Here is a 16,730-nt window from a genome sequence, read left to right on the forward strand (position 1 = left end):
CTCTCTCGCTCTCGCTCTCTCGCTCTCGCTCCCTCGCTCCCTCGCTCCCTCGCTCCCTCGCTCCCTCGCTCCCTCGCTCCCTCGCTCCCTCGCTCCCTCGCTCCCTCGCTCCCTCGCTCTCTCGCTCTCTCTCTCCACCAGTCCCCATCCCTCCTATTCTCATACACACACACACACACACACACACACACACACACACACACACACACACACACAGTCCACTCACAATATCTATTCTATTTCCCCTTTCCCATGGTGATCTATGCATCTCTTCTTGAGTCCTAGCTCTTGTATCTGGCATGCTGGTGTTCTGGTATTCACAGTCTTTGTGATAGAACCTCCATAATGCTCCCTGAGCCTTAGGTATAGGGGTTATGTTAAAGATGACTCAGTTGAGGATAGGCAGCCCAAAGTCACTTATTCTCTGCTTTTGAGCAATTGTGGATCTCTGTGGTACCGTCCCTCTGATGCAAAAAGCAGCTTCTTTGGTGAAAGGAGAAAGCTACACTTATCTGTGGGTACAAGGATAAATATTTAGAATTCAGTTAGGAATTATATGTGAAACTTGTTCTGATGATTTATCACCTATGAATGGAACACTACATTGTAATTACATTTTCCATAACCAATTAATTGCAAATGCTGGTTGGCCTACTATCAAAATAAAGATTGAATAAATTTACTTATTGTCATGATTTTCACTACCAATTTCGCCCAAGCAATCTCTTAGATTATTGCAACAACCTCTTTGGGACTGTTCTTATTGTTCACCACATATTTATGCAATTACTATTCAAAAACAAAAAATATATTAATTTCAGACTGAAATTTTCTCTATAATTTCATCTGTATAAAAATTAAACTGGCAGAGAAAATGAAAGAATAAATTCTAAGATCAACCTCAATGATGGGGCAAACTTTTATTGGTTTGAGAGGGTCAGCTCAAGACCCAGTACAGTATCGCAGTATCCAAGGATGCAGAGGAACTCCTTGTCCAGAGTCTGAGAAGCGTTTTGTGATTGAGGGTAGGAATGCATAGAAACAGCTTTTCTGAATAAACTGCTTTTTGAAATTGCACATAGGATATAAGTCAAATTGCCTATTTTAGTATGTTCCAGGATACAGTGAATATGGTAGAATTCCATAAGTAGCAGGCATCCTGAAACCCTGGACTTGTTTTAAGGGCTTTAGTATTAGGGACATTTCCCTTTGATTTTTTTTTTACTACTGCAGTATCCCAAAGCAATTTCTGGGACTCATGTATTTCTGCTCATAAGAAATGTAGTTTGAGGGCCATGGAGGTAGCTCAGTGGTTTAGGATGCTTACTATCAAGCCTAAACACCTGAGTTCAATTTCCCAGGACCCCCTTGGTAGAAAAAGAAAAACCACTCCTGAAATTTGTGCTCTGACCTCTACATACATACCGAGGTATGCAAGAACACAAGCACAAAAATAGATAGATAGATAGATAGATAGATAGATAGATAGATAGATAGATAGATAGATAGATAGATAGATAGACAGACAGACGGAAAAATGGGAGACACGTGATAAATTTTTGTTTGTTTTTTCGAGACAGGGTTTCTCTGTGTAGTTTTGGTGCCTGTCCCAGCTCTTGCCCTGTAGACCAGGCTGGCCAGGAACTCACAGAGATCCACCTGACTCTGCCTCCCTAGTGCTGGAAGTAAAGGCATGTGCCACCACTTCCCAGCCATGATAAATGTTTTTTTTTAATGTACTTTGAGAGTAACCACGTTCCCATATTTTCTTCCTTTAGTTTTGCACAATAATAAATACCCTTCTAGAATCTGATATATGATCATGTCACCACTCTACTTAAAGCCCTTATCACTTACCATTTTACTAGGAATACATTTTAATCTTAGAAATTTAAATGATCTTGCCTAGGGCTAACTCTAACTCATTTCACACACACACACACACACACACACACACACACACACACACACACATTATTTCATGAGACACTACATTGTTCTTTAAAGTTTATGAAAAATTCTTTTCCAACTCAGAATTTGCTTGTGATCATTTCTATAGTCAGATGATTGTTTCACATCACTGGCGTATCTATACAATGCTCATCCTTCATGTCTTACAATGTTGCTATGCAGTAATTCTTAAGCTATTAAAATATTAAATTTAAAGTATGTCCTCTCACTCTGATCTATTATCTGGTTTTCATTGTTTTTCTCTTCCATCATAGATCAACAATTCATATTATTCCTTCTTTTGCTTATTTCTGCCTCCTCCATTATGCTATCATTAAATCTCCAACTAATATTGATGTTAATTTTATTGTTTATCAATGAATGTATAATACATAGATAGTAGCCACCTAACAATTATCCTTTCCAAGAATAACATTCATGTTTCCTCTCACTAGATATTCCTTTGTATTATCTAGAAATATTTATAAATATAATCATAGACTACTCTTAGCCGTGTGAAGTATTCTACTAAATATACATTTTAATATTGGTTAGCATTATTGAGTGCACTAGCATTTGGTTTCTTTTATCTATGCATATTTCATTATATTGACATACCAGAATTTGATTTTGCATACATCTATTGATGGATATTTAGGTTACTTCCAATTTGGGGATACTAGAGATCAAATTGTAATTAACATTCACCTTCAAGTACAAAACAGGTTTTCTTTACTCACAGAAAAATAGCTGTGGAATTATTGGAACATATATTAAAATTTATTTTAAAACATTGAAAACATATTAAATGAAATAGTTTAACTACTAAAAATATGTTCAACATTTGAATGACCTACCAAATTTTTATATAGCATTTTATATTCCTAGCAACAGTGTAACAGTGTATCAGTTTTCTGGTTGCTATACATCAATGCCAACACTGAGAATGATCTGCTTTTAATTTTAGTAATTCCATTCATCATGTAGTCCTTCTATGGTGATTAGAATTTAAATTGCATTTTATTGATGTCTAAATTTAATGCTTCTTTTATTAATTAGCAATGTGTATATTTTGTTTAGTGTGTTGCATATTATAATATTTTTCATGTTGGACACGGAGCCACACACCTTTAATCCCATCACTTGGATGGCTGAGGCAGAAGATTAAGAATTTTGAAGCCAGCGTGAGTTACACTGAGATTTTCAGGCCAGCCTGGACTACATAGAAAGTCTGTGACTCAAAATTTAAACACAATATTTTGTCCATATTTTTTAAGATAACTTCTTGACTCTTGTGTTCAATATATTGGTTGCAATTTTTTTTCAAGCCTTTCCTATTTCAGGAATAGAAACATTTATCATCACATACCTTTATGTTACAGCAACATGTTTGTCATTACAAAGCATTTATCTTTTTCTCTAACACTGTGCTTTGTCTTGAAACACATTTTATCAGATAGTAAACAGCTACTTTACCACTCATATGCATAACACTTCTAAGACAGCATTTTCTGCTATTTACTTAATTCTGTCTATGTACATGAGTGTGTCTCTTAGACATAGAATAGAGTTCTGCTTTTTTCTATTCTTGGCTGTGCCCTTTGGAGTGCTTACATTATCAGTATTTAATACGAATAATAATATTATTATTCATTTATGTATATAATTATAGTATTGGTTTTCTCCTAGTCCCTAACATTTTCTGCTCCCGTTTCCACATCCTTTCCTCTTTCAAAGTATCGTGGCATCATTTTGATCCAAAGAAGGGTCACAACAAGAGGGGAAAAACCCTATTGCAAAGACAAGTAGAGAAAAGGAGCTTAAGAAATTCAGAAAGATACTGATTATATTCCTCAAAAAAAATATAAAGAGACAAGCCACTAAAGAGAAAAAAGCTCTAGTGAACATCAGATACTGTAAGCCATAGGGAAGACAAGAAGCCACATGTTCCACTGACCCTACTCCTTTGCTTAAGTGGCATTGTGAAATTGTAAAGGGTCCAGACACAAGGTTTCTTCAGCTCTTCATCTTACGTTTTTGCCTCTTCTATTTCTCTTCCTTTTAAATTTTCAGTAGACTTTTAGCAGTAGTTTTTTTCCTTTCCATATATTCATCTAATTCTATTTACACATTTTCATTATTACCTCCCTTCTCACTTTTCACTCTTCTCTCTTTTTTTTATTTTTCCCTTATGTTTCCTACTTTTCCATTATTACTCTTTTATTAGTATTTTTACCTTATCTATTGGGTACTTTGTTTTATGAATGCTGTCTTTAAAACAGCTTTTATTTTCCTCACATTTATCTATTTTTTTACTATCTTGTTATTGAGAAGCTTCCTTGGTTTTCCTTTTATTCACTTTTAATATTTTCTAATATTTTGTACTTTTCTTTCCCTCTCTCTAACATCTTTTCCAATTATTTTCCTTTTGTTCATTTAAACATTTTACTACATTTGTTTAATATGGGAGCATGTGATATTATGTGCTTCTAGAGGCCAGAGGACAATGCACAGAGGTTGGTTCGCTCTTTCTATCATGTCCAGTGATCAAGCTCAGGTCAAGAGAACCAACAGGTGAATGCCTTTACCTGTTGAGCCCTTGGCCAGGTCACTTGTCCATTTTTAACCTAGTTTGTCCCCTATTTTTACCTTTTTCTGACTCCTTCATTCATTGTTTATGGATTTCTTCCAAATAATTTTTGACTTCATACTGTATTCTACATTAGTTTTCTCAGTTGGGGGTTTATGGTTGCTAGTGGTATATTAGAGGGCTTTAATCCATTTCAAGTGTACTTTTATCTCTTCTACGGCTTTATGTTGTTGTAATAACGGTGTTTCTCTCCTTACTGAGTGGTACTGGTGTTTGAACTACCCCAGAGAATGACACTCAGGAATAAGATCCCAAAATACCCCATCTTGCCATCTGCACACCAAGAGCCTAATTTCAGACCCAGCCCAGGTACCTTCTTTTGTGAGCCACCTTTGTTGGGTAAGTTGCTTCTTCTTCCCTTTCCTACTCACGCAGTTCTCCCCTTCTCCCACCTACCTGTAGCAATCTCCACACCCACAGGGCTAGGACAGTCAGATCTATTGCCTTTGAACTTGGTTTGTTCACGAGCCTCCTCTGGCTGGTCGGATACTCCTTTCCTCTTCCATCCTTTTTCTGCTCACTGCCATCTCTGAACCCACAGATCTAGCTCTAAACCCACGGTTTGTGAACCATCTTTGCCTAATACAGTTAAAAAGCTTATCCATCACCTTTACTTTGCCTACCTCAGGTCATGCAGCTCCTGCACAGGCCCAACATAAGGAAAGCCAGATAATCATATCAGATACACAACCAAAGAAAGAAGTCCACAGAACCAGGTCAAACTGCAAAACTAAAACAAGAATGGCCAGAAAAATATATCTCACAGCAAACCTACTAGTCCTGTAGAAGTAATGCCTAACAAGAAAAATATAGATGAACCCCATGACACAGAATTTCAAAGAAAAGTCATAAACTTTATCAGAAAGAACAAGGAATTTAAAGAAAACACAAAAACACTTCACTGAACTCCAAAAGGCTAATAATAAATTATTGATGTCCAAGAAAATACAAATACCAGCTGAGTAAAACGTTGAAGAAAAATCAGTTTTTGAAAGCTGAATTCAATAAAGAGATTGAAACATTTAAAAAACGTAAGATGAAATGAAGATGGAATTTCAACAGTCAATATCAAAATTATGCAATTTGAGGGTAAGTAGAATTGATCAAGCAGAAGATATTTTATCGGGACTCAAAGAACAAGCAGAGGATCTAACCCAAATAAGCAAGAAATATAAAAGTTTAAAAAAACAGGAAATGAATGCACAGGAAAGGTGGAACAAATGGAAGGACTAAACCTTCAAATTATAGAGAAGAAAACCCAGGGAAATGGCATAGACCAGATCGTTAACAAAATCATAGAAGGAAACTCCCAAAAAAAGCGATCTGTCATATAGATACAAGAAGCATGCAGGACCACAACTGGACAAGGCCAGAAAAGGAACTCCCCACAGACATCACAGTTAAAACACTAAATAAACAGAAGAAAGAAAAACCATTGAAGGCTGTAAGAGAAAAAAATAAGTCACATTTAAAAGAAATCCTATCATAATAACATGTTAGTGTTCAATAAAAACTGAAAGCCAGAAGAGCCTAGAACAATATGCTCCAAGTTCTAAAAGACTGCCAGCCTACACTACTGTACCCAGAAAAACTATCTGCCATAGTTGAAGGACATAGAAAAACTTTTATGACACAACAGCCTAAAAAATTACAATAAACAAAAAAAATTGCTTCAAACTGAAGGCAGACATGGGCCTAGCAAAAAGACTAAAAAAAGAAAACAAAGTGTATTTTAATGAAACAAACACACAACTAAAAACACAAACCAGAAAAAAATGACTATAATGTACATACAACTTTCAATAATAACTCTAAATAGCAATTAAAACATGAATTGCTGAACAGTCTTATTCATAAAAAAAACCCAGAGTCAGATATTAGGGTGAAAGCTGAAAGATCAGAGAAACAGAAAAAGCCACAGCCAACCTTACCTTGCCAACTCCTCAGCCGATCCTGTTTCCTCCGACTGGAAGACTCTGAGTCCTCACCCATGATGTTCTCAGTTGAACTGCTGCTAAAAAGCTTCTACCTCCTGGTCCTCATGCCTTACATACCTTTCTGCTTCCTGAAATCACTTCCTGGGATTAAAGGCATGTGTCCTTCCCAAGCAAAGACATGAGATCTCAAGTGCTGGGTTTAAAGATGTGCCACCATGCCTGGCTCTGTTCCCAGTGTGGCCTTGAACTCACAGAGATCCAAACAGATCTCTGCCTCCCAAGAGATAGGATTAAAACATGTATGCCACCACTGTCTGACCTTTATGTCTAATCTAGTGGCTGTCCTGTTCTCTGACCCCCAAATAAGCGTTATTGAGGTACATAAATAAAATATCACCACAAGCAATGGTCTCATTGATTTAATAAAAAGACACAGGTTAGATGAATGGATTAAGAAATAAAATCCATCCACCAAATGTCTACAACAAACAGTTCTAAAGATAGGCACCAATTTAAAGTGAAAGGGTAGGGAAAATTATTCTAAGCATGTTTGATCAGGAATCAAAAATGTGTTATCATCCTAATAGCTGCCAAAATAAATTTCAAAGTAAAACTAATCAAAAGAAACAAAGAAGGGCACTTCATATTAACCAGGAGATCAAGTAATCAAGAAAATATTATAATTCTAAGCATATGTACATCTCAAGTACAAAATATCACAGGCACTCCCTGGAAACCCACAGATATGCAGGTCAGGAAATCAGGTAAGCAATCTTCACTGTCCCTCCTGTGCTCCAAATTCCAAACCCCTAGTTTTATCCCCAGCTTTGTAGCAGACAACCTTGTCTCAGTTAGGATTTCTACTGCTGTGAAGAGACACCATGACCGTGGCAACTCTAATAAAGGAAAACATTTCATTGAGGTGGGGACTTACAGTTTCAGAGGTTCAGTCTGTTATCATGGTGGGACATGGCAGACATGGTGCAGGAGAAGTAGCTGAGAGTTCTACATCTTACAGGTAATAGGAAATGGACTAAGACACTGGGAAGTATCCTGAACATAGGAAACCTTGAAGCCCACCTCCACAGTGACACCCTTCCTCCAAGACCACATGCACTCCAACAAAGCCACAGATCCTAATAGTGCTATTCCCAGAGAGCTTATGGGGGTCACTTACATTCAAACTATCACACTCCTGCTGCCAACTCTCCTTCTTCTCTGCCCCCATTCTCTGGGGTCTATTTTCTCCTCCTGCAGACCATCTCAGCTCCTCTTTCTAGGAGATCCAAATTCTTTAGTGTCAGCTCCAATACCTAGAAGCAGCACTCCACCTGGGACCTCCAATGGCCCAACCAGCAAAATCTCAGAAGCATTCTCTACCAGGCAGCCTACAGATTCCACACTTTCCTATGAACCAGAAAACGTAACAGAAACCAAGGAGTGATATATCCATGCAATAAAGACAAGACCAGATATCAGCATCTAGAATTGCAATACTCACAAACCCAGATGCATAGACACCAGCATAAAAACAATAACAGCAAAACAATGTCTTCATTAGAACTCAGAAACTCTACCACAATAGGCCCTGAGAAATTTAATATAGCTAAAACATAAGGCAGACTTCAATATAGGTACTAAGAGTATGCTTAAGAATCTTAAAGATGATATGACTAAATCTGTTAATTAAATCTATGAAAACACAGAGCTGAATGAAATGAAGAAAACAGTTCAAGACATAAAAAGGAAATAGAATCACCAAAGAAAACATAGAAACTGGGATTAAAATAAATTCCTCTTGGCACATAATAATCAAAACACTAAACATAAAGAACTAAGAAAGAATATTAAAAGCTGCAAGGAAAAAGACCATGTAACATGTAAGGGCAGAATTATTAGAATAACACCTGATGATTCAATAGAGACTCTACAAGCCAGAAGGACCTGAGTAGATGTTCTGCAAATTTTAAGAGACCACAGATGCTAGCCCAAACTAGTATACCCAGCAAAACTTTCAATCACAAGACATAGAGAAAGACATTCCATGATAAACCCAAATTTAAGCTATGTCTACCTACAAATCCAGCCCTACAGAAGGTGCTAGAAGGAAAACTCCAACCTAAAGAGGTTAACTACACTCAAGAAAACACAAGACATATATAATCAGACCAGCAAATAAAAAGAGGGGGTAACATACCACAACAACAAAATAATGAAATCAACAAACAGTGCTCACTAATAACTCTCAACATCAATGTTCTCAATCCCCCAATAAAAAAGACATACACTAACAGATGGGATTTGACAAGAAGATTTTTTGCTATATCCAAGAAACATACCTTAATATCAAGGATAGACATTACCTCAGAGTAAAAGGTTGGAAAAAGATATTCCAAGTAAATGGACATGAGAAGCAAGCCATGTAGTCCTTTTAATATCTGACAAAATAGACTTCAAACCAAAACTAACCAGAAGAGATAGGGAGGTCTACGACCTACTCAAAGGACAAATCCACCAAAAAGGCATTACTATTCTAAACATGTGTGCACCAAACAAAGGGGCATTCATGTTTGGAAAAGAAGCACTATTATAGCTAAAATCACATATTGACCCTCACACAATGATGGTGGGTGACTCCAATATCTCACTTTCTCCAGTAGCCTATCCAGACAAAAAATAAACAGAGAACTCCTGAAACTAAATGATGTCATAAATGAAATGAACGTAACAGATATTACACAACATTTCACCTAAAAACAAAAGAATATACTTGCTTCTCAGCTCAGGAAACGTTCTCCAAAATTAACCAAATATTAGAACACAAAGTGAGTCTCAACAGATACTAGAAAACTGAAATTACACCCAGCACCCTAACTGACCACCATGGATTAAAGCTGAGCATCAACACAACAGAAAACTTACAAACTCAAGCAAAGTGAACAACTCACTACTGAATGAAAAATTAGTCAAGAAAGGAATTTCAAACTTTTTAGAATTGAATGAAAATGATAAAACATACCCAAACTTATGGGACACAACAAAGGCAGCTCTAAGAAGTACGTTCATAGCATTAAGAAAAAAATGGAAATATCTCACATTAGTAACTGAATAATACACCTGAGAGCTTTAGAAATAAAAAGAAGAAATCACACCAAAGGAGTAGCCAGAATTGATCAAACTCGGGGCTGAAATCAATAAAATAGAAACAATTAAAGAATAAATGAAACAAAGAGTTGGTTCTTTGAGAAAATAAGATTGGCAAACCCTTAATCACATTGCCTAAAAGGCAGACAGAGAAAATTCAAATTCACAAAATTAGATAATAAAAGTGGGACATAACAACAGATACCCAGGAAATCCAGAAATTCCTGAGTACATACTTTAGAAACTTGTACTCCACCAAATTGATAACTTTAGAAATAGGTAATTTTCTCAATACATACCACCTACCAAATTTAAATCAAGATCAGATAAGCAATTCAAACAGATCTATAACCCCTGATGAAATAAAAACAGTCATTGGAAATCTGACAACCAAGGGGAAAAAAAACAAGGGCCAGATGGTTTTAACACAGAATTCTACCAAACTTTTAAAAAAGAGTTAACCTGAATACTCCTCAAATTATTCCACAAAATAGAAACAGAAGGAGCACTGTCAAATTCTTTTTAACAGAGCTAGAGTTACCCTGATACCTAAACCACATAAAGACCCAACTTAAAAAAGAAAAAAGACCAGTTTCCCTTATGAACAGAGATGCAAAAATTTTCAATAAAATACTTGCAAACAGAATCCAAGAACACATCAAAAAGAGTATCCACCGTGATCATGCTGGCTTCATTCAGAGATGCAGGGATGGTTCCTCATACATAAATCAGTAAGTGTGATCCATCACATAAACAAACTGAGACAAAAACCATATGATCTTCTCATTAAATACAGAAAAGGCTTTTGACAAAATCTAACATGCTTTCATGATAAAAGTCCTGGAAAGACTAGGGATCAAAAGGACATACTTCAAAATAGTAGAGGTGATTATAGCAGGTACACAGCCAACAGCAACCTAATGGAGAAACTTAAAACAATTCCACTAAAATCAGGAATAAGATAAGGTTACCCACTCTCTCCATACCTATTCATTATATTACCTGAAGTCTTAGGTAGAACAATAAGACAGTTGAAGGAGATAATGGAGATAAAAATAGGAGAGGAAGAAATCAAAATATCTTTACCTGTAGATGACATGAATGTATAAATGAGTGACCCTGAAAACTCCACTGGGAAACTCCTACAGCGGATAAACACTTTTGGCTATATATGACAAACCAACTCACAGCCACCATAATCAAAATAGAGAAAACTTATGCAATCCTATCAAAATCAAGAAGAAGACAGGTCTGTCCACTATCCATATTCCTTTTCAATGTAATACTGAAAGAACTAACCACAGCAATAAAACAAGAGAAGGAAATTGAGACACAAGTTGGAAAAAAAAGAAGTCAAATTATCCTTATTTACAGATGATATGTTATAATACATAAGAGATAACAAAAAATCTGCCAAAAAAATTGGAAACAATACACAGTTTCAGTAATGTGGTAGGATATAAAATCAACTTTAGAAAATCAGTAGTCTCTTTGTACTCCACCAACAAACACACTGAGAAAGATATCATGGAACACTCAATAGAATCAGACACTAAAATATCTTGGAATAAGTCTGATGAAGGATGTGAAAGATCTCCACAACGAAAACTTCAAATCTCAAGAAGGAGATTGAGAAAGATACTAAAAACTGGAAAGACACGCTGAGCTCATGGATCAGTTTTAATATTATCGTTGCTACAATACTGTAATAGTTTTTTAATATTCTGAAATGACCATCCTACCAAAATAAATTCTTTCACTGAATGCAGTCTAAATAAAACACCTACATTCTTCACATAAATATAAAAATAATCCTAAAATTCTTGTGGAACCAGAAAATACTCCAGATAGCCAAAGCAATCCTGAGTAAAAATACTGGAAGGACTGCCATTCAAGATTTCAAGATATACTACAGAGCTATAATAATAAAAACAATATGGTACAGGCACAAAAGCAGACACGTAGACCATTAAAACAATAAAGAAGACCCAACATGAGTTTTTCAACAAATCTTGCAGGGAAAAATAAATTCAGAATGAGATTAGCTCCTGTCTAGTACTTTGCACAATAAGTAGCTCCAAGCAGATCAAAGACTTCAGTCTGAATCCTGAAATGCTAAAACTGCTAGAAAAAAAGCAATTTTATAAGATTTGGATGTAAGAAAGGAATTTCTCAATTGGACTCCATTTGCCCTAGAAGGCCAATAACTGACTATCAGTATCTCATAAAAATGAAAACATTTTTGCACAGCTAAGGAAACAATCAAGTGAAGAATAAACCCACTGAGTGTGAGAGACTCATTGCCAGTTACATATGGGAAAGAGAATTAACATACATACTATACGAAGAATTCAAAAAACAAAATGGAACAAAAGAGTCATAGAAATAAATAGCCCAATTTAAAAATGGGATATGGTTCTAATCATAGCAGAAATAAAAATGGCCAAAAAATTCCTCAAAGGGGGTTCATTAACATTAACAATTAGGCAAATGAAAGTTAAAATAATTTTGAGATTTCATCTACTCTAATCAGAATGGCTAAGATTAAGAAAACAACTAACAACAAATGTTGTCATGGTTATACAAAAAGGGGAAACCTCTCTCACTATTGGTGGGAATGCAAATTGGTGGAGGAGCCACTATGGAAATCAGTATGTAAAATCCTCAAAAAATAAAATTAAATATACCATATAACTCAGCTCTACCAATCCTTGGTATATGGCCAAAGGAACCTACCCCACAAGTACTTGTTCAGCAATGTTCATTACTGCCCCGTTCACAATAGACTGAAAATGTTAACAACTTAAATGTCCTTCAACAGAATAGATAATGAAAGTATATACCACATATACACAATGGAATACTATTCAGCTGTAAAGAAAAATAAAAGCATGAAATGTGCAGGTAAATAGTTAGACCTAGAAGATTATATTGAATGAGGTAATAGACAGATCCAGAAATAAAAGTGCCATGTCTTCTCTCTTATCTGCAGTTCCTACCTCCAAATCCTCAGATGGAAATCTACAACATGGAGTAAGTACAGAAACCAAGGAAGTAAAAAATGACCATGGGGGCATGCTTGACAGGGGCCTAGCAGGATATAGGTGATATCAACTAAGAATGAAATTTAGAAAAGGGTCTCCATTAGGGAGTGGGAAAGGAGCACAAAATAGAAATAGAGAAAGGAGGGACAAATAATGCCAAGATTGTGTATTAAGCCTCAAGGAATCTTATAATTCTATGTTTACCTAAACACATAAGTGTATGGATGTGTGTGTGTGTGTGTGTGTGTGTGTGTGTGTGTGTGTGTGTGTGTGTGTGTGTGTGTTTATGAAGTTATGCCACTGAGAGAGAGAGGAGGTTGGGGGAAATGAGAGGAGTAGATGGGGGGAAGTTTAGTCAGGATGTATTGTATAAAGAGAATAATTTTTTTAAAAGTAAAGACATACATCAGCAGTTATCAACCTGTGGGTCATGACCTCTTTGGCAAACCTCTGTTTCCAAAAATATTTACATTATGAGTCATAAGAGTAGCAAAATTACAGTTATGAAGATTTATGAAGTAGTAATGAAAATAATTTTATGGTCAGCAGTCACAACAACATGAGGAACTGTGTTAAAGGGTCAAAGCATTAGGAACATTGAGAACCACTGACATGAAGAATCTGTTGGATGAAATCACAAAGAAAATCCCCAAAATCTGGAGAAAGAACTGGACATCCAAACATAAGAGGCATTTAGAACTGCAACAAAGCATGACTAGAGAATTACACTATGACATACTTCAATCAGAAGCTGAAATATAAAGCTAAAACTATTATAAGCTGTAAGAGGACAATACTAACTCACTTCAAAAGGAAATCACACCATAAAAAAATATCAGATCTCACATCATAGCCTACAAATCCAAGAAAACAAATAATGATTTATTTCAAACACTGAAGTTAAATATGAGCCAGGAAAGAATGCTATATTCTTCAAAACTATCTTTTTAAATGATGTAGAAAAATGTCCGGATAAGATGTCTGATTAGAAGTTGTCTCAGTATGAGTGAGTGAGTAAAGGAGAAAATCAAAATAAAGACAAAATAAGAATGCAGGAATTCCATGCCTGACACTGTCTGGAGGGCCAGGAACCAGAGTCTGCATAACCCAGGGGCCTAGGACAGAATCAAACGTGCCTGGCAAAAAAAAAAAAAAAAAAAAAGTCAATGAAATGGTTCCTAATGATACTCTGTTATGCTTGTAGACTGGAGTCCAGCATAATTGTCATCAGAGAGGCTTCATCCAGCAGCTCATAGAAGCAGATGCAGAGAGATGCAGAGACCCACAGCCAAATAATAGGCAGAGCTCAGGTAATCCTGCAGAAGAGGTCAAGGAAGGATTGTAGGAACTAGAGGTGTCAAGGACACCACAAGAAAATGGCCAAATCAACCAACCATGGCTCAAAGGGGCTCGCAGAGACTGAATGGACAATCAGGGACCCTGTATGAGTCTGACCCAGGTCCTCTACATATATATTATGTTTGTGTAGCTTGGTGTTCTTCTGGGATTCCTAACAGTGGGAGCAGAGGATGTCTCTGACTCTTTTGCCTGCATTTGGGACCCTTTTCCTCTTCCTGGGTTGCCTCATTCAGCCTTAATATGAGGAGATGTACCAAATCTTATTGTAACTTGATATGCCATGTTTGGTTACTATCCCTGGGAGACCTGCCTTTTTCTGAAGGGAAAGAAGGAGGAGTGGATCTGGGGGGAGGTGCAAGAAGGAGAGAAAGGAGGAAGGGGAAGCTGTGATCACAATGTAATATATGAGAAAAGAATAAATAAAAAAAGAAGACCTTGATCTGGAGGAGGTGGGAATGGGGGATGGGCTGGGGGGAGGGGGAGGGGGGCGAGAAGGGGAGAACAGGGGAATCTGTGGCTATTAGGTTGAACTGAATGGTGTTGTAAAATAAAAAGAAAAAATAAATAAATAAACGGATTTAAAAAAAAGAAAAGAAAAAGGAAGCATATTGAAAAAAATTTTAAAAGGAATGTAAAATATACAGACATGCATATAGAAAAATGAACATAACCAAAATCTCCAAGAAATTTGGGATACACTCAAGAAATGAAACCTAAGTATTCATGAGATAGAAGGAACTGAGATAAAAGCTAATAGTCTAAACAGTATTTTCAATGAAATTATGGTTGAGAATTTCCCAAAAGTAGAAAAAGAAATAGACTTCCCGATGCAAATAGAATTATAGAACCACAAATATGCATGACCAGATAAGAACCTCTCCATGATATATCATTGTTAAAATGCCAAAACTACAAATCAAAGAATATTAAAAGCTGTAAAAGAGAAACACCAACTAACATACAGAAGCTGAAACATCAGAATAACATCAAGTCTTTCATCAACATTCTAAAAGCTGGTAAGGCAATACAGTCAGAGATCACAGAGATATTTCATTAGATCGGGTATCATATATGACAATGAAACGGAACTCACTTGGTCTTCATGGAGCACAGCCATCATGTCTACTTTTGTGCCGGAGATGGCATATGAAAAGCCTGACGTGTTGCCAGTGGAATCTGTGCTGGATGTACCCAAGAATGAGGACATCGATCCCTCTCGGCCTGCCCCACCGGATATTTTACTAAGCCTGCCTTCTGTGGGCCAGGGAGAAAACAACCCTTATGTCCCGAGCACAGACTTTATGGCATATGCATGTCATGTTCTCACCCATCCAACTGTTACTGGTGCTTGTAATCCTCCTACTCTATCTGCTCTTTATGATTTTCTTTCTCTCTCCTGCAGTGGTTTCCATGGAATTAGAAATGATATTGAGATTGTGACAATGGCAGGAGTTAAAGCTCTTATGCAGGTCATGGGAAAAACCCAAAAGGCTGGTGGCAGAAAACTGTAGATGGAGTGACATATAGATAGGATAAAAGACAAGAGTTGTCCAGAACTAGTTAGAAGACAACTTGACGAATTACAGAGTGATGAAGAAGGACTTAAGCTGAGAGGAAGCTGGCAGTCTGGTACCTTAAACCATTGCTTGTATTTCTGTGCTTTCTGAGAAACCACAAGTAGTAGATGGCCTCTGGGGTGATTACCTCAGATGTTCTGATAATTATTAACCTGCAAAAGAATAAGCTGGTGTGCTCTGGCTTCCTTCCTGGTAACTTTTATGTGCAATCAAGGGACACAGGGTACCCTTTGCTGATTTACAAAAAGAACTTTTGAAACTATTGTGAAGAACCCACTCACCTGTTGAATTTTTCTCATCCTGTCTTTCCTTGTATTATTACAACAAAAGACTGGGGTTGAGTCATATTGAGAGAAGGCGGGGAAGACACACATCTCCAGATTTGACAAGACTAATCAGCTTGTACCAACTTGTGTGTCTGGGTCTTTTCTTGCGCCTGCCAGACATCCCTGCCCTACAATACCCTCAAAATTGCTGAGGCTGTTCCCCAGCACTTCTGGACTTCAACAAACAAGACAAATGTCCACCATGTGCAAGAGGTATTGTCTTAGCTATTACTAATTGCTAACAGTAGGCGAAGTTTCTCTCCACCTGCCTGCTCCCAATACCCAGCTGCCTCTTCCCAAATAATTGACTCCGAGGCTTAATATTACTTATAAATGCTTGACCAGTAGCTCAGGTTATTACTAACTAGATCTTACACTTAAATTAACCCACAATTCTTATCTATGTTTAGCCACATAGCTTGGTACCTTTTCTCAGTGTGGTATTCTCATCTTGCTTCCTCTGCATCTGGGTGGCTACTCCTGACTATGCCCTTCCTCTTCCCAGAATTTTCATAGTTTGGTCACCCTGTCTATTCTTCCTGCCTGGCTACTGGCCAATCAGCATAATATTAAACCAATTCAAGTGACAAATCTTTACAGTGTACAAGAGCATTATCCCACAGCAACTGATCATCATCTCGATTTCCCACAAGGATTTAGTTTGTTTCTGCCTTATGCCTCTAACATACGTGATTCTTGTTCCTAGATAAGACTAACTAAAATTCCTTCATATTTATTGCTTT

General features: G+C 36.8%; 1 protein-coding gene across 5 annotated transcripts in view; it reads right to left on the minus strand.

The window, feature by feature from the left end:
* The window catches only part of LOC102909439 (transmembrane protein 182-like), a 138,209-nt gene extending 122,932 nt beyond the window's left edge, over positions 1-15,277 (minus strand). For 4 of the 5 annotated variants that reach the window (XR_013048327.1, XM_076562984.1, XM_076562982.1 and 1 more), the window contains exon 1: positions 15,178-15,275. Coding sequence is in view for 4 of the 5 variants with exons in the window: in XM_076562984.1 (XP_076419099.1) it covers positions 15,178-15,188 (11 nt within the window). In the remaining variant the exon portion in view is untranslated. Of the gene's footprint in view, positions 1-15,177 lie in introns of all 5 variants that reach the window. The other variant, XM_006992321.4, reaches the window with a different exon arrangement.
* Between the last annotated feature and the right edge of the window lie 1,453 nt (positions 15,278-16,730).

The sequence above is a fragment of the Peromyscus maniculatus genome, chromosome X, assembly GCF_049852395.1.
Source record: "Peromyscus maniculatus bairdii isolate BWxNUB_F1_BW_parent chromosome X, HU_Pman_BW_mat_3.1, whole genome shotgun sequence".
Taxonomy (NCBI): domain Eukaryota; kingdom Metazoa; phylum Chordata; class Mammalia; order Rodentia; family Cricetidae; genus Peromyscus; species Peromyscus maniculatus.